This window comes from Epinephelus lanceolatus, chromosome 6, assembly GCF_041903045.1.
Source record: "Epinephelus lanceolatus isolate andai-2023 chromosome 6, ASM4190304v1, whole genome shotgun sequence".
NCBI lineage: Eukaryota > Metazoa > Chordata > Actinopteri > Perciformes > Serranidae > Epinephelus > Epinephelus lanceolatus.
In genome coordinates, this window is record NC_135739.1 from 38,537,326 (window position 1) to 38,563,446 (window position 26,121).

The following is a 26,121-nucleotide window of genomic DNA, read 5'->3' on the forward strand; positions in this document are numbered from 1 at the left end:
GCTACAGAAACCTGGGTGCCAATAGTATCTGCTTTAAACAGTTTACTTATGGTGAACAAGTAGTCCACTTACAGTGCTCATTTTAGGTCTTTTCACACATAACAACATATGGAAAAACAATTGATTTTTTTTTTTTACTTTACTCCAATGATATTGCCTCACGGTAACAGGTTTGCGTCTAGATGGAAGGTTGGTGCTGCGCAGTGTTGGGTAAGGTTTACTTTAAAAGTAATCAAAGTACGTTACTGCGTTACTTTCTAAAAAAAGTAACCAGTTACTTTACTGCGTTACTCCCTGAGTAAAGTAACTCAAGCACTTTTAAAGTACTTTGAGTATTCTACATTTCCTATTGGGCAATGGACCACAGGGCGCTAAGCCTACATTTTTTTGTCTCCAAAATTAAAGTTATGGACCACTTGCCCTTCACTGAGATCCAATTCTCCCATCACAGCCGTCACTTTGACCAGTAGAAACACAGAACGATCTGTTGCCGTAGACAACTGTATGACAACAACACCCCAGCGTTTTTAATATTTCCTCTAGGGATGTTACCACACAGAGTAAAAGGGGGAAATGATGGTGTGAAACAGCAGAGGCACTTTGTCAACCCGCTGAGTTAACGTTACTGTCATTAGCATCAAGCTAGCAAACAATGGTACATCCTCACGGTCTGACATAAAGTAGTCTCGCTCACCAGACTTTTCTCAAGAAAGAAAGGTCTGGCTGGGCCGACTCTCACTTTAAGATTGGAGAAAAAAACGCCCCAGATGCTTGTATTTCTTTCAACCAATCACAATCATTCTGGGCGGTGCCACAGCAACGGTGTGCTTGCAAAAATATTGCCGGGGGGAAACAGGTTTTGGTGTAACACGCCCACAAAAATATCACCTACAGGACGCAAACCATGGCAGGAAAATGGCTACATCCCCGCAAGATCAAACACCGCAAAAGTTAGTAAAGGACGTGTTGAAAACGGTTGAAAATTGCTATACAACCGGAGGTGGTAGGGCGGGACTTCAGCGGGTGGTTCGTTCCGCCCAATGAGAGGCTGATCTATGCAGCGAACTTCCGCCCACTCAGACTAGACATAAAGTAATGACATTAACAAGCAGCGGCGGGGCTTTTACTCACCACAACTGCAGAGGCTCCCAGCTTCATTTGAAACAAACTACATTATAGACGGTCTGTTATTTATTAATCCCTCTGTGTGTTTATATATTTACTTTTTATCCACTCCGTTGTCTTTGTAAAGTTAACATATCGCACCGTCATTTCAAACTCAACACTTGTTTCAAATTAAAAGCCCCTTATAACCTCGGCTGAGAGAATTCCTCCATTTTCTAAATAGTCTTTTCCTTCCTGTGGAAGATACAGTAGCTTGATAGTTCACTTATGGCGCTTCAAATGTAGCTCCTGCCATCTGCTGACGCTTTTAGGTGACTACAACAACATGTCGGCTGGCACATGAACACACACAGTGACTCAAATAATAGTAAAATAAAAATAGGACAAGAATAACCCGATGACATCACACACGCCGTGAAAGACAACCGGGGATAATTGGTGAGTACCAGAGTGTAGCATGTACCAGGCATAATGCAAGTCCTGAGTCTGAAATATGTCTGTCAGCGAGTCCTACTCCACCTATTGACCAATGGCAGCATTTCTCCGACCACGTAGCGAGCCACAAGCTCTGTGGCTTCTTTGAGACTGATAGGTTTAACGTTATCTCCGTTATTAGAACCAAACGACAGCCGTTGCTGTTTCGGAGCTGATTACTCAAACAGCAAACTAACGTGTTATACCTATAGACGTCGGAACTAGGGGTGCGGGGGTGCGGCTGCACCCCGTCCCATCCGCACCCCAGCCTCCCTACCCACTGTATTACGCTTTAAAAAAATAAAGAATCTGAATTTAAACTCAATTTGTCTGACTTACATTTATCTCTTTCATATCATTAATACATAGATCTATGCTTTTGATGTGATATGCAACCTGCCTGACTACATACAGTAGCCTTGGCATCCAGGATGTTGTGTCCATCCTGCAAACCTTGCAGCCCCAAACCCGCTCCATGCTGTCGGAGGTGGAGAAGCTCATTAAGCTCTGTCTGGCCCTGCCCATATTTGTCACGGCATCCGAGCGCTCTTTCTCAGCCTTGCACAGGCTGAAAACCTGGCTGCGCAACACCATGACGCAAGAGAGACTAACACATTTGGCCATTATGGAAGCTCATAGTGACCTTATGGATGAAAGTGATGTCTCGACCCTGCTTAAAATCTTCATCAGTAGGTCAACTGAGAGAAGGTCCACTTTTGAAAATTCATGAAAGCCCTGAGTCAGGAGCGCAGACCTTTCTTTTTTTCATTCAAGGTTACAAATAATGTTATTATGTTCCTTAAATGGCTTGATTTAGTTATCAAAGTTTCATTTTCTTAACAATAAAGATGCCGTGTTCATCCATCCTAGTTCTCTTATAACTGCATGTTATTATAAAATAATTTCAAATCAAATCCTTAATCATTGATAAGTGTGCGTGCTTCCCCCGCCCCTCCCAACAAAAATCCCGCCCCGCTCTCAGAAAAGAGTTCCGACGTCCATGGTTATACCCAACTCTGGTGCTGCGTGCACATTGAAATAATGACGGGAAAAGAAATACACTTTCTTTAAATAAAAAACATAGTCTCCTCAAATGACAAACTGCCAAAAATGCCAAAAACATGCAGCAGTGAAACTTTGTGTCCCTCCTGCTAGCTTGCTTAGTCTACTCACACACTGAGAAACAGTCATGGCTGTTGTGATGGAGACAGGTAATGAATGCTGACTGATGATGGTAAAGAAGCCGCCCGTTTTATTACCTTCAATTCATGTAATAAATATACAAATGACAATAAGATGGTGATCTGCATGGGAAATAAAGAAAAAAAAATGGTTTTAATCATCTGCTTATGGTGATCAATTTGACCTAGACAGATGTGATCACTACAGGAGGTGTCCACTCTATGTGTTACATACTAGGGTCACATGGGTTTAGCAGATACATATGAACAATACATGTCATTTATGTACTGTATGTGTATGCATGTGCATATGTGTAATTTGTATTTATTATGTGGATTGTTTGTGGCTTTGGCTGACACCTCTGCAGTCATCACGGTAATCTGCTTTGACATTGATTCATTATTTTGTGGCGTTTTGAGCACATGGGTTGTGTTTTTAGTTTTTATTATTATTTATTCTATTGAACTTAAACTGCAATAACTGGTTTTCTTTGGCCAACCTCATACATACTGTCATTTAGGAAAGCATGTCAGTCCGTGTTTTTTTTTCTCTTTTGCAAAGCTCTTTAAATTAAAGGGACATACACTCATGATTTTAATTATTTAATCTACAAGAAGGTAAGTGTATCACTATATCAGGGACAGCCTCACTCCAGACTGTCTGCACATTAATTGAAATGATCTTTTTCTCCAGAGTAGCAAGACTAGAAATGTCATGTTGACTTTGGCGAGGAAAAGGTCTGCTGTCTCTGGCTCTTTGTGTTTTATCATGCAGACATTATCTTCTTTTAACAAAGCCTGGAGAAGTTCAACCAAACTGCTCAAACAAGCACAACTATTCCCTTTACGTAAACACACACGCAGGTTCTGTACTTTTTTTTGCATAATGATGAATATGCTTGAAAATGCTGAGCCTGTTGGATTAAAGGGATGCAGCTCTGTTGAGTTGCAGGGCCGTATATTAAGACAAGGCTGCTCCGCTCGCTGTAGCTGGCTGTGCCCTCGGGTATATAAAAGAACCCAACTCATCACTGAGCACAGCACAGCGCAGCACTCCTATCTAGTGTAGAGGTCATCCACAGAGCTGATCACAGCGAGACGAAGGGGAAGCACAGTGGACAGCAGGATCAAAAGCATCTGGAACGAAGACAAATATCTACTGAGGCATCGTTTGAAAAAAAGATGAGAGAAAGAGTGAGAGCTAAGGAGACACACTTTAATGTAAAAATCCCTGGTGTGTATTCATATCACGTGAAGCTGAAGTGCACGCAGTTTGGACTGATCAAGATGAGGCTGGCATGACACTGAGGCACACTTCAAAGCCGACAAAGCAGCATTTGTTGAACCTTAAGTGTAACAGACATTTCACATCCCAGCAAGCTTATGAATTTGACTGTATGCCTTTTAAGTGTGCAATAGTTCATTTCTCAGCTTGTTTTATCTTTCCCCACTTTGCTTTCAAAGGGAAACGCCAAAGTCAGCAGTGAAATGTGTATTTGCAGCAGGTGAGAAGTCTGAAACAGTGGAGGCGAACCCTCAGACTGCACTGGTGTCTGTGTGTAGCAGCAGATAAAAGATCAAATGTGGCAGAGGACACATTTAAGCTCCTTTCCTGCTACACAAAAAAGACTAACAACACTAACATCTGGCTTTTCTATTTAATAAAAAAGGTTAGAATCTGCATTCACTCCTGGGTCAAATGACTCTGCAGTAGTCATGGGTATTTACCAGCCTCAGCTCCAATTGGGAGTGATGGAAATACAGTGCCAGGTCAGCCACGCTATTTTTTGCTTGTTTACCGTTGAGATGCAATGACGGGCCATACAAAATACTGACTGTCTCCCCCTAAGCAGCGCTCGAATATCGATCCAAATAGAGTGCTGCATGGATGATGGGTTTTTGTAGGACAGTGCAGAAGTAAACTTCACCCTGGTTTCCTTGTCAAATAGCCAATTGGATTTTTCCATTGGATCTTGGATTACTCCAGAAAATAAGCTCTGCAACAAACAAAGGTTTATGATATGATTTACATGTTTTGTTCAGCAAGATGATCTCCACAAATGAACACCACTTTAAGGACATTTGGAACATGAATCCAAAAAGTAAAAAGCTAACGTTAGGCTATAAAAAAAAAAAAAAATACACGGACGCACAACTTCAACGTCAACACCTGTGTTGGGCTCGTTATTCTACGTGTGTAATATATTAGCCAATAGTTATTGCTCATTATGTTTTTAATTGACTTATTACACCTTGTCAACATCAATTCATTAGACTCATTACATTACCTTTCTGTAACTTCTCATGTGCCTCTATAATGTCTGGGTAATCCCTGCTAAGTGTAGCTAATGCGAGATAGTTTGCAAATGTTTTTTTTGTTTTTTTTTTTGGTGTTATCATTATTTTATATTGAGCCACAAGCTTCATTACTTATTTGTAGCCTGCAGCTGTCCTGTGTTACAATTCAGTTTTGGTTGTTCAGCCAGTTTAGGGTGATAGCCGTCCTCCGCGTCCTAGGAAGGCTCACCTTTGGTGGGGTCAGTGTTGCCAGGTGTACGATAATTATCGTATTTGTACGATAATTTGGCCCTCTGTATGATGTACAATCAATAATCCCAAAAAAGGCCAAATGTACGATAATTTGACCGTTTCATGAATGCGTGGTTGTAATCAGTATGCCGGAGTTTTTTTGTGAGCCCTGAAGGCATCTGTTCCCATGTGACATGGTACATGATACTGGTGACGTTTGTCTCTGAACAATGAGCACGATTAGCTGAATGGTCAGCTGTACCCGCCCCATGAGGCGCTAGGACCCATCAGGAAGTCAAGCGAGAATGAGATTCAAAACAGAAGAAGAGGAAAAACAGAAGCAAGGAAAATGGAAAATAAACACTAGAGTGACAATATTTAAGCAATATCACACTCGAGGTCGTGATGATGTACTGTGTATTGTCGGCCTGCGGCCTCGTGCCTATGACCGAATCACAGCGGTGATGATATACAGTAGCCTACAACATCACGACCTCGAGGGTGATATTGCTTTTGATGTTATACTCTATATCAGCACTCATGGAATGCCTCTCGTCCAATCAAATTACTCGGTCGAAACTAAGTGTTGTATAATTGCCTATAGCGCACTAGTAGGATTGTTATTTTGGTTATGACGGATGTAAGATAATTTCCCTCAAAATACGATAATTTTGAGTCTCTGGTACGATAATCCTACATTTCCCACCTGGCAACACCGGGTGGGGTGTATTCCCTGGAGCTTTGCGTTGTTGTGCTTTCGTAGTGGGTGTTTCAGAATGTTTGAGAATGTGTTTTTAGTTTTGTTTTTAGAGTTTTAGTACCACCACCTGCAGCGACAGTGTTCTTGTCATCCTTCCTCGTGACAAAATTAAAGTAATGGGAATATTTCAAGTGTGGCCATCTTCCAATCTAGCTTGCTGCTTGTGACATATGTGTGCAGCACGACAATTATGAAAATAAATCAGCTTATGTAATGGTCGAAATTTTACTACTTTTTACACTAGTTACTAGAAAAGTAATACTACTGCTGTAACGCATTACTGCCCATCCCTGGATGACACAACAAGGCTGTAAAGCTGTGTTCTGCATGATGGCGTTCTGTAGTTTCATTTTCATTTTTCATTTTGTTGACCACACCTTTTTTATTAGACATAAAACTTAAAAACTTACAAGTGGGGTATTAGTGTCATATTTTATGCTGGAGAGCAAAACATTAAAGTCTCTTTAAAGAGGACCTATTATACTCATTTTCAGGCCTTTGTATTTGATTTCTGGACTCCAACAGAGCAGCTACACATGATTACCTGCACACAAAGCTTTGTAGATCTTCAGGATGCTGTGCCTCTCGCTGCACTGCTTCCTTGTATTTCCTGCATCCCGCGAAGACGGTCTGTGTAATTTACTCCACCCCCCGGCCCTCGCCTCCCGCCGAGCCCACTCCGCTGTGATTGGTCACACTCCCGAGGACTTCCGAAGGGCTGCCGGCATGCCTGGGCTCAGTGTTGCCAACTTAGCGACTTTGTCGCTATATTTAGCGACTTTTCAGACCCCTCTAGCAACTCTTTTTCAAAAAAGGGACTAGCGACAAATCTAGCGACTTTTTCTGATGTTATTGAAGACTTCTGGAGACTGTTGTGAGAGCACGTATCATTCTTATTCTTCTCAACAGGCAGCGGATGCTACCGTGAGCTCCTCTCTCGCCCCAAATCACTCACAGACGGCCCAGTCCTCCCTCCCAGCAGCACTCAGAGCAGGAGACGTTAACCCCTCCACGTCCAGACTGCAAGTGAATCGCACATGCGCGGAACCGCCACTGGCTGATCTATCGCTCTGATCCCGACCTGGCTTACAGTCAGGGCGGGATGTAAATGTAAAATTTTCTTTGTCTAATATAAATCACTGAAAGAAGGTTCATTTGTAGTTCTAAACATATTTAGGGTGTTTTTTTACTCAGTTTTTGTCTCTCCCTCTCTCCTACAGCAGCCATTACAATTACATGCATATGGACAATTATGTAAATTAGGCGATGGCGTCATTTAGCGACTTTTAGGACAGCCAATAGCTACTTTTCTTACTGAGGAGTTGGCAACAGTGCCTGGGCTTGCCCGTGTAAGTAAGTCCGGCACGCATTAAAGGGCCAGTGTGTAATATTTGGCATGGTTTATTGTCAAATCTGAATCTGAATCTGAATATTCTACCCCTTAATATGTTTATATAAGTGTATAATCACTATAAAGTAAAATTTGTTTGGTTTTCGTAGCCTTATAATTATGCTTTTATATATATATATATATATATATATATATATATATATATATATATATATATCAAGGGCCTTGCTTTAGAGAGGTCGCCATCTTGTGCCGCCATGTATGTTAGGCAGCCCTAGTGGACAATCCAACCAGCCAGAGAACGTGTTTCGCGTGTATAAATTAACCAACGAAGACAGCGGAAGGAAGGAAGAAGGAGGAGGAAACAGCAGAGAGTGTTAGTAGTTCGTTGATAGAGAGTAGTGAAAAGTTTTTTTAGTTATAAAGATTGCGAATGGACCACACTTACCACGCAACAGGAGAGAATGAACCTGAACCATCATCTGCGAGGAAAAGAAGACGCAACTTCACTCCTTGTGATGCACTCTCTGCGGCGCTTTTCCTCCTGGTGATATATCTCCCCAGCGATGGTAGCAGTAGCACCGAATCCCATTCTGTGCAGCCAAATGGGAGCGGAGGATTCAGCCTCTCGTCTCACCCGCTCAGCATCCAAGTTCCTCATCTGTATGCTCCGGCTCAAACAGGTATGGCTCTGGGTCTGTGTCCGCTACAAGAAACTCTTCAAAATTGCGTTCAAATTCGTCCATTGCAGCTACTATAGTCCGGAGATATTACTAGGCTAAATAAACAGCTGAGCTCTGTTTACAGGCTATGCTGTCAGTCAGTGTGCGGGCTGCAGATTGGTGGAGCAGAGAGGGGAGGGGGTACCCGCTTGGTATTGTAAACGAGAATGTGTGTATGGAGTGTGTGTGTTACGCTAGAAGAGTCAGAGTTTGGGACGGAGTCTTTAACCCCCTGGAGTGTTACCAGAGTTTCTGGAGTGCTCAAATAAACGGGCCTTTTTCCCGAACGCTACTCTGGTCTCCTGCTCGTGAGGGATTCATTACAATATCGTAACATGGTTTAGATTTCTAAATAAACATTTACCTCGTCGCTAGATAGACCTACTCCTGAAAAACTGTCTGCGCAAGGCTTTGTGTCCCTACGAGGCCACCGTCATTTACCCGACTGGAGGGGTGAGCGAGTGAGCCCTGCAATCTAGAATTTGACCACTGATGTCACTGTTTTCAACCCATTTTACACACTGGCCCTTTAACGTCACATGATCTACACTGTTTAAAAAAAGACTGTAAAACACAGCGTGCAGAGCCGTCCGAAACAGCTTGCAGGGCTCACTTCCAAATGCACGAACCTCATTATTTGACGCGTTGGCATCGTTTAACAGTGTAAACAGAGTATGTAACATTCTAACAACATTTATAGGTCAGAAAAGAGGAAAAGCATAATAGTTCTCCTTTAAGCTTTTGTCAACCACAGACCTTATTCCAAGCTCCCTCTGGCTCCATTGTAGGTCACACCCTGCCTGTTGCTAAAGAACTCACTCAAGTACGGCATACAGTACGGACCAAAAGGCATCAGAAAAAAAGTCGTCAGACAAAATGGCCTCAGAAAAAAAGGCATCGGACCAAAAGGCTTCAGAAAAAAAGACGTCAGACTAAACGGCCTCAGAAAAAAAGTCATCGGACCAAAAGGCTTCAGAAAAAAAGACACCAGACCAAAAGGCCTCAGAAAAAAGTGGTTAGACTAAACGGCCTCGGAAAAAAAGTCATCGGACCAAAAGGCATCAGAAAAAAGTCGGCAGACTAAACGGCCTCAGAAAAAAAGTCATCGGACCAAAAGGCTTCAGAAAAAAAGACATCAGACCAAAAGGCCTCAGAAAAAAAGTGGTTAGACTAAACGGCCTCGGAAAAAAAGTCATCGGACCAAAAGGCATCAGAAAAAAGTCGTCAGACTAAACGGCCTCAGAAAAATCAGTCTCATATAAAAACGGACTATTTTCATATATATATATATATATATATATATATATATATATGTATATATATATATAATGCATATATATATATATATATATATATATATATATATATATATATTTATATATAAAATCATTAAAAATTCAACATCACCCTCTAAACTTCAGTAGCCTAAGCTTCAGTAGCCTATATGCCGAAGCGGTGTGCGTACGGGCGGCTTATTTTATATTTGTTTATTGTCCTAACGTAGACGGATTCACTAAGAACTGTACGTTTTATGAGCAGCAACAGCAGCAGGTCAAAGGAGCCAACTAACTAACTTACCAGTTAACAGTGAGTCATTACGTTTCTTTTTGTGAACTAACTGACACATGCTGAGAGAACGACGAGCAACATTTGTTTGTAGAGGGAGGTTGCTGTTGTTGTTGTTGTCATTGTTGTTGTGGCGGCGGCGATATAGCTAGAGATGTTATTCAGAGGATACGTGAGTTTTTTTTTCATATTCCCCATTAATTCGACTTGAGCAAGTGTTATAATGATGGGGGAAACCCTGCCTTCACCTCCCAAATGACAGCTGTAGTTTTAAAGCTTTGATCTGGGCTTTTAGGCGAGGGATCCTCTGGACAGGGACTGTTTTCAGTGACTGAAATACAGCGGCGAGAAAAAAAAAAAACAGCGGCGAGAGCTGGATACTGATCATAAGCACCCAAAACTTGTAGTTTGACGTCGTCTCCTATGTTAATGATCAGTGAGATGACCTAAGTATTCATGGGTTGATAGATGGGGAAATTAACAGTCCTTATTGCTGCTCTGTACAGTGTCTGGTCGTGTTGTTGAACCGCTGTTTTGCCCTCCAGTTGCGCGGGTCACGTCACTGAAAACTATGAATGACCTTTGTGATCTCCGAACAGTTTATCCATAAATTTGCTGATATTTCCTTTAAACCCGATGCGAGTATTGGTGAAAACTCTGTATTTCTTGGCCAGTGTTATGCCGAGATCTGCATGCCTGCCGAGAACTGCACGCACCTCGCGCGAGCACAGCTGAAAGGAAAGCTACCATCTTGATTTTTAAGGAAACGTACTGTTTAAAAACAAAATAATCTCCTTTGTCAGGTTCATCAGTGATGATCACTGATCTGAAGTCTAGTTTTTTAATGTTTAGCGTCATCAATGTTTTATTAGAATCAGTAAAGTAGCGTTTCCTCGATTGGTCTGAATAGTCTGCTTTATGAATCTCTCATTATTTCTCAATGCCAACTCCTCACTATTTTGTGTGTGGCTGCATTTTTAAGCATGGGATTTCAGATAGCTCTACGAAAACAAGGTTTTTAAATGCAGAAAATTAATGTAGGGAGTCATTCGCACTGTCAAGGCCCATCAAATAAAGTACGCTACGTGCTGATAAAGCCATGATGATGTTCCTATCAAACTTTGATTTCAAGTTTCATTAGGGTGTTAAGGGGTGCATGCATTTTTCGACAGAACTGATTGCTGCTGCCGAATAATGTATCCCCTGTTATTTATGCTTAGGTCATTATTAAATGAATGAAATCCACACTGTTGAGCCAAAAGGACCCAGAATATGAGCTGGTAAAATCCTCTGATTCACAGACGTCCTGAAATATAATTACAGCCTGGATGCATTATTCGGCAGAGGTGTATTTATTACCTGCCAAGATTTGCATCCACAGTTTTTTCAGCCTAGGAGACTACCACATGTATGAAATTCACACTGTTGAGCCAAAAGGACCCAGAATAACGTGTTTTGATGACATCATTTATTACCGCAATAGATAGATAGATAAATTACTAGTCTGCACCTATGGTCTGCAGACTGTTAAATCAAAGTTTGAAGAAATAAATATAGTCCATTTTTATATGAGACTGATTTTTCTGAGGCATTTTGGTCTGATGACTTTATTTCTGAGGCCGTTAAGTCTGATGACTTTTTATCTGATGCCTTTTGGTCTGACGACTTTTTTTCTGATGCCTTTTGGTCCGATGACTTTTTTTCTGAGGCCGTGTAGTCTGACAACTTTTTTCTGATGCCTTTTGGTCTGCCGACTTTTTTTCTGATGCCTTTTGGTCCGATGACTTTTTTTCTGAGGCCGTTTAGTCTGACAACTTTTTTCTGATGCCTTTTGGTCTGACGTCTTTTTTTCTGACGCCTTTTGGTCCAATGACTTTTTTTCTGAGGCTGTTTAGTGTGACGTCTGACAGAGGTTTTCCTGAGGCCTTATGTCTTTTTATACAACAGTTAGTTCCGACCGAGTAATTTGATTGGATGAGAGGCATTCCGTGAGTGCTGATATAGAGTATAACATCACTGGGACTTGTAACAGTAAAATCACTCCGCTCACAGGTGTTATAAATATAAATACAACCGTTAATTAACCAACTGTCACACTCGCTACATTGACGCAAACGGGCACTATAGCATTACACCCAAAATTACATTTGAATTAAATTATGAGTGGTCGTCAGGAGAGGACAAGGAAAAGGAAAGCCAGGACTCTTCTGTGCAGACCTCCAGGTGTGTTTGTGTAACATCAGCCGACCTCGACAAACTGGAGAGGAGCAAAAATTAAGTGAACACGGTCAGGAATTATCAGTGATCATCTGATGAGGTACTGATGAGGATGAGGGAGAGTGGAAGCTGAATCCGGCCATGCCAACATCCAGGTTTGCCAACGTTTCATTAGCCGAACTGGACGAAGTTACACAGCTGCAGATCAATGTAAATACAAAGTAGGCTAGCTTGTGAGTTCCTGGCGTGTGTGCTGCGTTGCCTGGCAACAGACTGGGGGAACTGTTTTTTTTTCGCAGAGCTACATAACATACTTAAATAATTTATTTCATCACCTTTTGTTAACCTTTCCTTACTCAGCATTGCTGTTTAAGCTGTTGTTGAACTGTTGTATAAAACAATATCACACTCGAGGTCGTGATTTTGTACTGTATATCGTCACGGCTGTAATTGTCTTCGGCACGAGGCCGCAGGTCATTATTATGTGAAGTGCTTTATGCTTTCACTCACAGATTCATGTAATCACCCTATTGACACTAGAGCAGCACTGTGATCCTTCATTGGCTTCCCACCCACAAATACTTGGGATTAGTCATTGGAATATATATGACTTGATTACTGACCCTTGACACTACTCCTTCATGAAAGGACACAGGGCATGAAGAACAGGACTTAGAACTGTGTTCTACACTGACTCATAATGGCTGATGCTTTGATGTTGTAAGTAAATCTTGTTCTGCAGAATTGTCCAACATGGACATAATTCAACAGGATAATCGGTGAAAAGTTTTGGCTTCCTTTTTAACCAAGCAGCCAAACGTATGTTTTTTTTTTTAAAGATATTTTTTGGGGCATTTTTAGCCTTTATTGGATAGGACAGACAAGCGTGAAAGGGGGAGAGAGAGGGAGTGACATGCAGCAAAGGGCCACAGGCTGGAGTCGAACCCGGGCCGCTGCGGCAACAGCCTTGTACATGGGGCGCCTGCTCTACCACTAAGCCACCAACGCCCCAAACGTATGTTTAGTAGGGAGACAGACTCAGAAAAATCAGTTTGAGTATGTCTACAAATCATTTATAAACAAATGTATAACTACCTTTCAGTATCATTTCTTAATTTGTTTGCAACAACAGCCAGAGAATTGTTATTGCTCCTATTATTATTACAGTGTTCACAGCAATGATTTCATTAGGGTTATAGCAGCATCATGATTTACTAGAAGCCATCATCTTGTTTGTTTCATCATTTTGCTCTCAATGGTTAGTTCCAAGAATATACACGTCATTCTTCCAGGCTATCCCTCACAGGCAAACACACACACACACAGACACCAAGGGACACACACCTCACCTGCTGACAGGGTCTTTTCACTCAGCTGCTAAACCAACATGACATTTTCCTGTGAAGCAAACCTCAGTCACATTGATCTTTTATTCATGAGCACCATTTGTTTCAATCTTTTTAAAATGATTGTGTCAAATGCCTTTATGTTTTATGTTCCCATCACTTTAGATTTTTTATTGCTTTGATCTGAACCTCAGTACCTGTAAATATTATTTTAAGACTATAACGCCCTATAGATAATCACATCTTTCTTTTAAACTTAATCTGATATCACTAAATGTGATTGGTTGGCTGGGACCATGGAAAATAAAAGCACAAACTTTTGGTTTGGTTTTGGCATGTGCCAGATGACACTGTCTGGCTTATTGGCTCCTATCCGACTAGTCGAATATTTTTTGGATTCTCCGTTTATAATGGAGGCATGTGGGAAAAACAAAGTTTTCATTTTGCAGGTGAAGTTTTTATTTTTATTTTAATAAGGACCACAGTTTTTCTTACAACCAATCTTTCTGAAAAATGACCATTGGGTCAGTTTACTTTCTGAGTTAAAGTACCCCAAGCTTTTTGATGGTAGACAATATACTCTATTAAAGCTTTAAAGCAGGTCCTTCATGGAAATTGTTTAAACTGTCACCAACAGTAGTTAAAGATACTGTATCAACTGCACTGCCACAGAGTCAGGGCCGTCGCAACCGGACAGGCAAACTAGGCAATTGCCTAGGGCCTCGAGCTGGAACGGGGCCCCCAGAGACGGCTGACAATATGATGGAATCCCTATAGACACTGCAACAACGACAGCACGTTGGAATCCCCCCTAATGGGGCCCCCTACTAGCTGCTGCTTGCGAGTGGCTAAGTAGGGTGACCAGACATCCTGCATTGCATGGGACTGCACAGCATTTCTGTCTCTTTTCACGTGTCACGCAAATTGAGACCATGTCCCACATGATTGGTTGCCACCCGTGCTAGCATTGTTGGAGTACTGTAGTACTACGGTACCTCACGGTACCACTACTGTGGGATAAGTTCAAAGTCCAATTGCAAGAGGGTGTCCACGCTGGTCAATAGTGGCGCGTGCTGGCCACCTGGCACTCAATATGCTGCTTTCATGACTGCCAAGAAATACCTGAACAGCCGAGTCATGGCGGCACACAGGTATGTGATGTGTCAGAGGAGAAACGAGCCATTCACATTTCTCTCTTTGTGGCAGGTAACGGCCCACAAACCTCACCACACTTTAGGGACTGTTCTTTACTTATGAAGGGACTGTTCTTTACCTGTCAGGGGAGGAGGGTGGCTGGTTGATTTTTATTTCATTTATTTATTTTATTTTGATCCCCCCTATGTTAATCACTTATTGATGCTGTTTTTGAAGTATGAATAAGTCAGTAAGGTGCCTCCAAGGTGCCTCTTGCCTGGGGCCCCCAGAGTGTCTTGAAACAGCCCACAGAGTCCTCCTCCTTGTGACAGAATTTTGTCTTGATAAGGAAAAAATCCGGAGTTAAAGAATAAAGCATTTAATGTGACTTAAAGCAAAGATGAACAGAAGTCTGGAAATAATCCAGTCCAAAATATAATGGTGGTTATAAGTGGGTACAGTTGCATGATCAGATAATCCAAAAAAAGGTCACATTGAAAGTATAATGATAAATAAAGTAATGCTGATGCTTTATATATGAGAGCATCAAATATTCTTTTGTTTTTGCCTTTTTGAGGTTTATGTCTAGCTATACATCTATGGAAATAATCTATTTCCATGAAAACGTGTAGGACAAGGCACATGTTTTATTACTTTTGTTTATTTACTGTATTCATGAAATCATAATCAAAACCAGTTGCAATAAATGCACAGCATAAATGGAAAAGGCCACAAGTTTAGCCAGGAGCCCACTGTTTAAGTGCAGTTTTCCCAGCTTTCTCCCAAACATCACATCAGTTCAGATGCTAACACATACAAATAAGCATTTTCATAAAAAGCAATATTCAACATTCAAAAGATTCTGAAATATTTTTCCTGAAATATATAAAGGAACTGGTCCAAACACCATCCTAAACCCTAATTAACCAGAAAACAGTATGGTTCAATGGTGAGCTTATTAAGCAAATTAATAACCTGTATTTACAGTAGTACTGTTAAGTAGCATTTATTACAACAGGCCACACTGAGTTCATTACTGTGCTCTCCTTTGGTAAATTTTTGTTATTCACTCTTGGTTTAAAGATTGCATATAATTTCCATGACAATTATCAAAAACCAAGAGGAAGCATTCAACTATAAAATCGAAGTCATCAGTGCAACATTTGTTTATGTCAACACACGCCAATGATTGTCAATTTTTTGTCTTTATAGTGCAAAATGATTGAACACAAGGTCAGTTTTCTACTTTTTCTTCATACAATACTACAGCAGTAGAATAACATTGTTTTAAATTATTCAAGCCTGATCATTTTTTCCGACACCAGGGCAGAAAATTATATATATATAGAAATATAGATATATACACGTTTTTAATGTTCATGTGTGTACTTCCACACATTCCTACAAAAATAACAAACCAATCCACAAAGGAAATTACACAAACAGCAAAGGCAACAATATGATTTTCATATTGACATTCTGTGCAATGAGTAAACTGCTCAGCGATAGAGACACATGCTGGTGCTCTGGTACAGGTACATGTAGGCGTCACAAAAGAGACGTTTGGCCACACCTTTCATTTCTCGAGGCACCTGATTGGCCAGCTCCGCGGGAGACATTTCCAGGTACTTGCCGACCTCAGGGCAGGCGTGAACCTCTGGGATGTTGAAGCCGTCTGTCTCCCCTAAGCACAACATACAATTGAGCTAAAGAATACATGTATAAATGGTGGATGTGATGATACAATGCATAAAAACAGCCCACTCACCTTCTCTGTCTGCCATGCTGTCAAAGAAGATCCAGTCTTGGCTGTTGGGTCCGTACTTAATGAAGGACACGTAGTGGCTCGTCTCGATGCAGAGCACAGCAAACAGCTCCAGCTTGTCTCTGATCAGAGCATGTGTGCCGCGACCCAAGTAACCCTTGGGGATGTCCAGAGCAGCTGGTCGATGGGACTGGCGTTGAGGGTGAGAGTGCACCTGGAAAAGAACACATGCAGTTAGAGCTGCAGCTAAAAATTATTTTCATAATCGTATTAGGAGAATGTTCAGGAATTTTATTTGAATTGAAAATATTAAACTGATTATCAATATGGTTGTGATAATTTTCTGTTTTTCTGTCTTTTTGTTGCCAGGGTTTCAGGATTATATCCTACACCCAGCAATCTATCAATAGAGGGTATGCGTGTGATGTCACTGTGTGCAAAGTGCCTATCAGCCACTGCTGTCACCAGCAAGGAGACATAAAAGCTGTCGGAAACACTTTGTGATAGTCAGAAAAAACACAACAACATGTTCTTCACAAACAGACTGAGCCATAGAAACAGATTCACAAAGAATTCAGCCATATATATATATATTTCATCAGAGCTGGTGAAATGGTGATGAGGTAGGTTGTATCACATGGGAAAGTGATGTCAATCCATACCCACAATTCAACAGGCCTTAAAGACAAAGACAAAAAAAGACAAAAAAGACTCGGCCTCCTGACAATGATACAAACTGCACCTGAGATGAACACTTCCCACAGAAGATTTTAAATCCCGTCTGGCTGAAGAGGGGATCTGTAAAACAGTCAGTGCACTCTAACTGGGCCAGGTTTCCACACAGCATGCACTGCTGAGGACCTAAAACACACACCACAGGTTGTATTCACTGAGTCCATTTGTGTTAAATCATGTTACTTTGTGTGTGTGTGTGTGCATTTGTATTTAACTGTACCTTCAGAGAGGAGGTCAGTGATGTCTAGCTCCAGAGATGGAATGATCTTGTCAAACATCTTGAATTTCTTCCCAAAGCGAGGCATCTGGAGGATGAGGCAGGATGGCACCTGCAAGTATGAGACGGTGAATTATGAAGATTACACACCACACAGACAGGAAACACAAAAATGAACTCATTCCAGGATATGCAAGGATCTGCTGAGAAAACTGTCCAACAGAGACATCTACTGGAGAGTCAACCCAAGAGAGGGAAATAGCAGATCAGTTGAGTTGACAGCAATGTCATGGCACTGGACATATTTTGATGTGTATGTTTTTTCCTGTTTTGTGAGGCTGTATTTTGTGTGAGAGTGCGTGCTCTGTCCTGTGAGGATCTTTGTCCTCAAACTATAGGTGGGTCTCTCAATCTTGGTGGAGTTGTGGGTTCAGCCTGGGGAGTGTCATCGGCCCAATACCCTTGTTTGCTTTGTGAAAATCTGTTTGAACTTGGCACATATAATAAACTTTTTGTTTGCTAAAGCTGCAGGGGTGAGCTGCCATTTTATTTTGTATTCCTCTTCCTGTTTCTGCTGTATCCTAGGGAGCCAGATTTAGTAAATGTTGTTTATTTCAGTTAGGTAAACCAGCACTTTGGGGCAGATTGTATTGTTGTTGTCTTGGTTCACCCTGAGTCATACTGCCTCAGTTTATTGTTCAATGTCACTGGGTTTTAGTAATAAATTATTCTCCTAAAACTGAAATTCAGTGGTCCAACTTTGGTTTGGGGACAAGGAGGGAACAGCCTTTCTCAACTTTAATGTTACATGCCCCCTACCTCCCTAGACAGGGGCATAACAAGCATAAATGCTAGTCGTTAGATTTAGGAATATAATGCTACTGAAACAAATACTTGCTTAATTGGTTATTTCATAAATAATTGTTCAAAGAAAAATTGCTAATTGCAGATTAATAAAACTTAAACATTAGGGAGCTTCATTTCAACTGTATTACAATTAATGAGTACTACTTATAAATTTTATATTTGTAGCACCTTCCAAAACAAGTTACAAGGTGCTTAAAAGAAAATGTAAAAAGAGAACATCATACACAGAATAAGCAATAAAAAACTGGGATTATAGTTCCATAGTTTAGAGACACTTTGACATCATGCTCTTAGGAAAGCTGGAAACAGAATCACTAACTCTACATGCCATCTAGTTAGCCTATCACATCAGCTACTGTTGTTTAAGAAAGTAACAAGATCAGAAATTCTGATCTCTGATCTAAGCTATCATTGTCAATTATTTAGGATATATTCTGAGAATATGTTAAAAACAATGGCTGATTAATTGAAGAAATAATCTGTATGATGAAATGATCACTACCAATTTAATTAACTTTAAGTTTAACCTGTTAAACAGATAACAAATGCGTGAACTCTTTGAGAAGCACCATGCCACTGCTAATGCTAGTCACTATATCCAATAAGTTAAGTTTATTTCTATCATTTTCCAACTTATACAGCTCAAATACAAACAAGAAAAAATAATCAGCAACAACAATAAGCCATTAGTTTTGAAGCAGTGACAAATCAAAGCAAATTTAGTAGACCAAAAAGGTATGGGCTAAAGCCTTAGCTTACTTCACCTACCCTTACTACATTAGTTGTTTAGTCCTGTTCCCTTAAAAACAAAAATGAAAAAAACAAGCAAAACAAAACATATGTATATTATATATTTACACGCAAAAGTCCCCAACATAAATTCATACACTCACACACCAGTGTTCATAACTCAGTTTTATATTTGTTAAACTTTTTTTTTTATCTATTGAGTGTAATCACCATTCTTGTGTCCTTGTTAACACAAATGTAGTTAATTAGTGATACAAGATATGAGGAGTGTAACAAAAATCCATACAATCTCACCTCTGCCAGCTTGAGTCCTGCAGTGTGGAAGGAATGTTCCAGCAGCTGCTGGACTGTCGGCAGCACCAGGCTGTGGTTTTGGTCCAAGAAGATCTGATAGCAGTAACTCTCCTGCACTTTACCGTCTGCTGAGCTAAATGGGAGAGGAATGTAAAGTGTGAGTGCAGCACTCTTTAAAAGTTTATCTGTATGTAGTGGGAAATAGTATTTGGTGGGTAATGTTGTATCAGTACAGTTTGAGTAGAGGATCCAGTGCAAGAATATGGTGCATGATGACAGTAAGGAACTCCTCTGGATCTGGAAGACCAAAGTCACATCAACAGTCACTTTAAACCAAAAAACACAAATCAGCTGTTTTGAAGCCTCCACATTAAACTGACCCTTCTCATCTGTGGTGAAGGAGTGACTGTAGCCGTGTTTCTCTAGCTGCTGTCGGAGCTTCATGATGTGCCGCCCTTCCACATAGCCCTTACTGCAAAGAGCATATAGAGAGCATGACATCTGGAGTAATCAACACAACAGTAATTGAATATTTTGCAAAATACATGAAAGCACACACCTGCGGAGGGGATTAACAATGTTATGGAGCAGTGTTCTTTGAATTGGGGCATCTTGAGGTTGTGTTGATTTAAACAGCATGGAGTCCAACACAGAGGAGCAGGAAAACAAGCTGAAAGCACAGATAGACACAATTACAACTATTACAGTATGTTCTAAAACAAGTTTTTCATTTAGTTTCCCACACTGCAAGCAGCCAGTTTTGATTCATTTCTGTTTTCTATAAACTAGAAGTATCGCTTCACGTTTGTATGCTTCCACAACACAGTCACCCATGTCTGTGAAAACACGGATGCTTCACACACATCTCCCCCCAGCAGCACAGAAGATCTATACAATCAGCATGGTTTCAGGGTAGGCACTCAAAATTTGTGTCACCAATTCAGCATCTGACCAAACGTCTCCCCTTCTGTTCCTGAGATATGATGCTAAGTAATGGCCAGAAAAGTGTTTTTGCAGAACATTATGATGTCACAGTGAAGCTGACCTTTGACCTTTTAGATATAAAATGTCATAATTTCATTATATCCAATTAGACATTTGTGTGAAATTTTGTCATAATTAAATTCTTGATCTTGAATTCATAATTGAATTACTGAGTTATGGCCAAAAACACTAAGGTCACAGTGACCTTGAAATTCTGACCTCTGACCACAAAAATCTGATCCGTTCATTCTTGAGTCCAAGTGGACGTGTGTACCAAATTTGAGGAAACTCCCTCAAGGCTTTATTGAGATATTGCGTTCACAAGAATGAGATGAATGCAAGGTCACAGTAACCTTGACCTTTGACCACCAAAATCTAATCAGTTCATTGTTGAGTCCAAGTGGATATTTGCACAAAATCTGAAGAAATTCCCTCAAGGTGTTCTTGATATATCGTATTTACAAGAATGGGACAGCCGTACAAGTCTGCGAGTTACAGTCCACAGAACATAACTAATAATAAATAATATTCAATAGAATAAAACCAGCTGAACTTCCTTAAAGGCCTTAATATGCATATTATTTATTATACTGTATGTTCTTGTCCTGACCTGAAGAGGGCAGCGTCCATGTAGCAGGAGTTGCAGTGGCCTTGGATCCCCTTCATTCGTCCAATCAATATCTGGTTCACTTGCTCTGTGCTGATAGGAGGGACAGTCTCCAGCTTCCCTGTAATGCAATCCGTCTCGTCCTCTGAAGTAGTACACACATTACGTGCGTAAACACATAAAACATTTTACATAATATCCATGTGCAGCTGGTGTAGTGTTGCCTCTCGTACAGTCATTAGAGAAGCAATAAAAATACAGGATGTGTATTCTGTACTATATATAGCACATTACCAAAAGTTTGTGGACACCTCTCTCTACACAAGTAAGTGTATTTTTGGGTCTGGGGCTGTTTTTTATGGCCCCTCAGTCGTTTTTAGCTTCGTAAAGAAACATTTTTTCCAGTTTGATATGGAAAGACTTGACTGGCCTGCACAAAGCCCTGACCTCAATTCTATGAGTTTTGGAATGATTCATTTGACTTTCTTGTGTGGGTGGAATGTGTTAATATGCAGGTATTCACATACTTTTGGCCATAATTTTTTCATCCATATACGTAGTGTTTGTTCTTCTTTACATCCTTAAATCTATCTGAGCATATTTGCCTGGAAGACAATGTCATTTATCAAAATAAAACAAATATAACCTTAAAACCAGTCAAAGCACCACTGTGTCCACAAGGGGGCACTGACTGCCCACTCTATTAAAGTTGTCCTCTGTAAGAACACAAGAATTTTCAGCACACAATTTAAAGGGCCTGTACACGACATTCAGGACATTAAAATAGCAGCAGACAACTATTTGCCGTGTAAAGATATAGTGGAGTAATGGTGTCCTGAGCAGAGAATTAAGTCACTAACTATAACTGTATTCCGGGCATCTTTGTTTGTTGTTGTGGTGGTCATGCTGACAGTGCATGCATTTAGTACATTTGAGTCCCTGTGTGTGTATCCCACTGGCTAGGTAGTTGCAACTGCTCTGCATTGGGCTCATACAGCAGTTACGGCAATTACTGCTGATAACAGCGTCATTGCATAAGTGTAGTGCCCATCCTCTAGTCCTCCAACCCCCAACCCCATGTTAACACTGATATTTTTGTCAGCACTGTTGACGTTATTGGCACTTTTCACACTGTTAGCATTGTCAGCTGTTAGCTGGCTCAGCCAACTCCATGTTGAGAACCATGTGCAGACAATCCCGACTCAGACTCAGAATCATAGATATGCTCTGAGTGTTGTATACAGCTTCTTTAACATAACTGTAAGAGGGAGTTGCTCAAGACTCAACAGGACTGTGTTGATTGATCTTGTTCTGACCTGCATCTTCCTGTTTTAGCATCCTCTCACTGTGATTGGCTGATGTGCTCTGAAATCGTGAGTCTGGACGGCAGGACCTCAGCTTCACGAACAGCGCTCTCTTGGGGGGACAATCGAAGAAACGCTCACCTTTGAAGGTGCCATTACTCACTCCATTGTCTTCCTCCTGGAGACAGATATACACAGAATAACAATGCAGTTTGATCCAAGATTAAAGGAAAATGAAAATAATTTGAAAAGCAATAATTTGCGATGGCTTAGCGCAACTATAAACAATGACTCGAACCAATGGCACACCTAACCTATAAGATGACATGTTGCTATGATTGTGCAGTTTACAATTAGACTTTAATCTGCACAGTGACATGTTGGTATAAATATTACCAGCTCTAGTCCAGCCATGGTTTCCTTTCCACCAGGCAGAAAGCCAATCCAGCGGATGATACCATATGAATTGCCCGTAGCCAAGGTCACCTCCACCACAGAGTTCACAGTCAGATCCATGTACAGATCATCAGTATCTGGTTCCACTGGGGGTGTATCAACATCCATGCTCTCTGGCTCTACAGTGACGAATATATCTGGGTAAGATTTCTTACGTATGTGGGAAATAACTTCTCACTTAATCATGTAAAAAGTTGCTCAAACCTGCAGGCACCTCCCCCTTAGCAACGAACTCTAGTGGAACATCAACTTCACCCCCTCTCTTTCCATTCTCATCTGTGTCCTTAAAACACAAAGACAAATTATGAATGTGCTGCAAACTGCTAATTTTGTACTGAAGGAAGAGACAAATCAACTTTTAAATCTGAAAGTTTGGGTTGTATAAGAGAAGTCAAGGATGAGCAGGAGCACACAAACTTTGTCAGCATTGTGTTTAATGGCTCAAATGAAAAGGCTTTATATGTAGATAGGAATTAACAGTGATCATGTGATCAACTGAAAGAGACAAAGTCTGATTCACAGAAGAGGTTTTTCTGCAAGTTTCATTGACTTACATTTTGAGATGTTTAATGGAATATTTCACCCCCAAAATGATCATTTACACCGGTACGTCAATTACTCAGCCCGTGTTGTGATGAATTTGTGAAGAAAACTTTGTTTTTCTTGCTTGCCACCATGGTGAATGCAGAATCCAACTATAAAAGTGCACTCAGCAGAGCACAGATCTCTGCCAGGCAGCCACAATCCGGCTGCTACTTGGGCGTCTGAGCTGATCACGGCAAGGCTAGACAATTTCAGCAGAAACTGACGCACTATCTAATAAAATACGCACCTTCGTCATTTTTTACAGATCCGCAGGGTGTTGCACATAGCAAATTGAGTTTTCCTGCTCACAGCAGTATTTGAAATTTAGATACAATATAACTCATAAGCATGAATTGATTTTAAATAACTTAAACATAGCCATAAATCTTTGATCCATGTTTTTCATATCTGAACATTTGATGGTATTAATTTTTGCTGTAGGTTACAGCATAATAAACTAGATAATAAAAACAATTAGGATAGACCAAAAAAGAAAAAATTTAACTAGCAACTAACTCACTCACTTAGAGTAGAAGCACAAATACCAAGGAAAAAATTAACAAATTCACAAATTTGGTTTTGTTGTTGTTAAACACGGGACCTTTTTACTCCAATTCTCCATTCAAGGATTCTTTGTTCACCTTGGTGGCATGCGAGAAGAACTGAGTTTTATTCACAAATTCAGTGTAATCAGCAACTGATATACAAAAGATAATTTTGTGGGTGAAGGTATTCCTTTAAAACCTTTTGAATATTAATCACAAAAAATATCTAGAAAATAAGGTCAATTGTGTCATTGCAAAAATACATTTATAAATCAAATGGATGTATTTTAAAACATTATTTAAGGGAGCCAAATACCATATTGTACTCTATTGGAGACCACTGAAATATCACTGAATATCGCTTACCGTGGAGATCCGAACAATTTGTTCTCCATCCTTTTCCTGCACACAAACCACCATTCCATGCCGGCATTCATTACTGATGAAGTAAGTGACTCTATCTCCTGTGGTCAGCTCTTCTGTTTCTGGCTGTGAGGAGCTGTTGGGGACAGAGGGGGACAAGGAGCTGGGAACTAGAGGCCTGACTCTGGAGAATGGGGCAAAAATGCCACAATCTTTAGCACAAGAGAAGCGGGTTGTAGACTGGTAGGTCCCATCACATATCCCCTTCCTCCTGTCTTCTCCCTGGGGTAAAAGAAGCATAGCAGCAGCCCTTAATGAATGTCACTTACATTCTAAATCCAATGTCTCGATAAATTAATCCGTACATTTTACTATTAATGACAAATAAGGCATTGTTCTAAAGGCTCAGGTCAAATCTAGTGGAGCTAGCCATGCGGATATTATTAGCTCCGATTACTGCCAGATCAATGCTTTTTTAAACATGATCTAAGGTTCAAAATAACACATTACACCATGTTTTCATTTTGTGAATAACACAAACCTAATATATATATATATATATATATATATATATATATATATATATATATATATATATATATATGTATATGTATGCTTGGACAGATAACATTAGGAGAAAGGGGCTGATTTGGTGGGTGCACAAACATTCTTTAAAGTCTCACCTGCAGTTCAATGCCAAAGAATCTTCCTGATATAGGACAGAAATATGATGGCTGTGTAAGTTTTCCGATGTAGCGAATGATGCCTCTCAGCTTCTCTCCTCCTTCGTCCACAGTCACTGCAGTACCTACAGTGAGTCCCATTGCTGTTTTAAGAGCATCTCTTTCTCTGAACCACTTCAGTCTCTCTGCGTCCTCAGGCAGGGCCTGCAACAGCTCGGCTTCCTCTACACTCAGAGGTTCCATACTACTCACCTCTAGGTTATAATCTATTGCTGACTTGGAGTCCATGAAGAAGACAGGCAACTTTGTGGGCGAATGAGATCTTTTGAGCTCTAATCTGTGCCTATATTCACGGATGTAGCATATGCGGCCAGCATTAATGTGTCCTGGGTGTTCAGGTTTTCTTGTTATGATGAAGTATAGGATGTCTGTTGACGTCATGGTGCTGAGCAAGGTAACTGTTACTGTACATAAACACAAGTACAATAAACACACACACACACACACACACAGGTGTTAACTTTCTACAATAAGCCTGTCATGAATTTTGTAGCCCACACTCAAGCTAACGTTAGCTCGCTAACTAGCTACAACACTGAACTAAGCTAGCTATCGTTAACTGTCGTTAGTGTAACTTAAAACGTCAAACAGAAATCATAACAAACGTTAAATGTTGCGTCATAACTTCAACATAGAATAGCTCTCATATTGTTTTCTTTCTCGAGCAATTGTGACAAAGTTAACGTTACCTTGACTTGTGAAGCAACTTTAAACGTTGCTTTCTGTTTTTATCTTCGCTCTTTTTAGTTAATGTCCGAACCTGCTGCCATAAGTTTCACTTCCCCTTTCATTTCATACCACCGCGGCGTCATCAGCCTTTCACACTCATGATAACAATGTCAGTTTGGTGTAAGCCACATAAACAACTTATTGGCAATAACGCAGTTCTTCGAAAGAGGACATTAATGTCAGGAATATTTTCAAAGTGACGCTCTTGTTTTTAAATCTGTTGACAGCAGCAGTCGCTCGATACGATTGAGGAAATTAAGCCCCTCTGTAAGGTCTTTCAGACAAGCTGCAAGCAGGCTTAGTCTGTCTAAATCCCGTTATGTAATGTGCATACCGTAGTTTGTACAAACGATTATCTTCCCGTTTGCTGTCTTTGAGGGTTCGTTCTTTAGTTGGTTACAGGAGTGCTGAAAGCAAGGTCTGCGTTTTGTCCTAACCACGCCACGAGAGACCAAAAGTGCACTTCACAACTGAGCATTTCACATTCAAGCATAGGCTAGCTTTTTTAATTGGTTGGGGGTGGCGCACTTGCTGTCACTTCTTTATGACTCTTGTCTAAATACTTGACATGATTTTACAGTTTACATATTAGGGTTGTTGTCTCTTTTGTAGTTGATTATTGATATTTTTATTTCACTCTGTCTTATGTGTGTCACTCACTAATAATTAACATTTTGAGTCTCCACAGAAGACTCAAACCTGTCCTAACCACTGAGTCTGTCAAATGAAATACAAGAAAATATCAATAAAATGATATTAGGTGGTATCAATG

The 26,121-nt window shown here is 40.5% G+C and overlaps 1 protein-coding gene across 1 annotated transcript; it reads right to left on the reverse strand.

Moving 5' to 3' along the window:
• Positions 1–15,048: 15,048 nt before the first annotated feature.
• On the reverse strand, positions 15,049–25,588 carry cyldl (cylindromatosis (turban tumor syndrome), like). Its single transcript, XM_033622160.2, has 15 exons — positions 25,310–25,588; positions 24,561–25,024; positions 23,881–24,159; positions 22,589–22,667; positions 22,325–22,503; positions 21,941–22,106; positions 20,628–20,769; positions 19,593–19,703; positions 19,414–19,505; positions 19,267–19,330; positions 19,034–19,166; positions 17,126–17,234; positions 16,913–17,031; positions 16,174–16,384; positions 15,049–16,089 (listed from the first exon to the last, which is right to left on the reverse strand). Exons 2-15 carry the CDS (start codon positions 24,999–25,001, stop codon positions 15,905–15,907), a joined length of 2,310 nt encoding a protein of 769 aa, XP_033478051.1. The 5' UTR covers positions 25,002–25,024; positions 25,310–25,588; the 3' UTR covers positions 15,049–15,904.
• Positions 25,589–26,121: the final 533 nt, after the last annotated feature.

Coding starts and splice junctions, on each gene's coding strand:
- cyldl (XM_033622160.2), bottom strand. CDS start 25,001: ATGACGTCAACAGACATCCTATACTTCATCATAACAAGAAAACCTGAA. Junction 22,668..23,880: donor AAATTGTTCGGATCTCCACG/GTAAGCGATATT, acceptor TTGTGTTTTAAG/GACACAGATGAGAATGGAAA. Junction 17,032..17,125: donor CACTGACCTCCTCTCTGAAG/GTACAGTTAAAT, acceptor TGTGTGTTTTAG/GTCCTCAGCAGTGCATGCTG.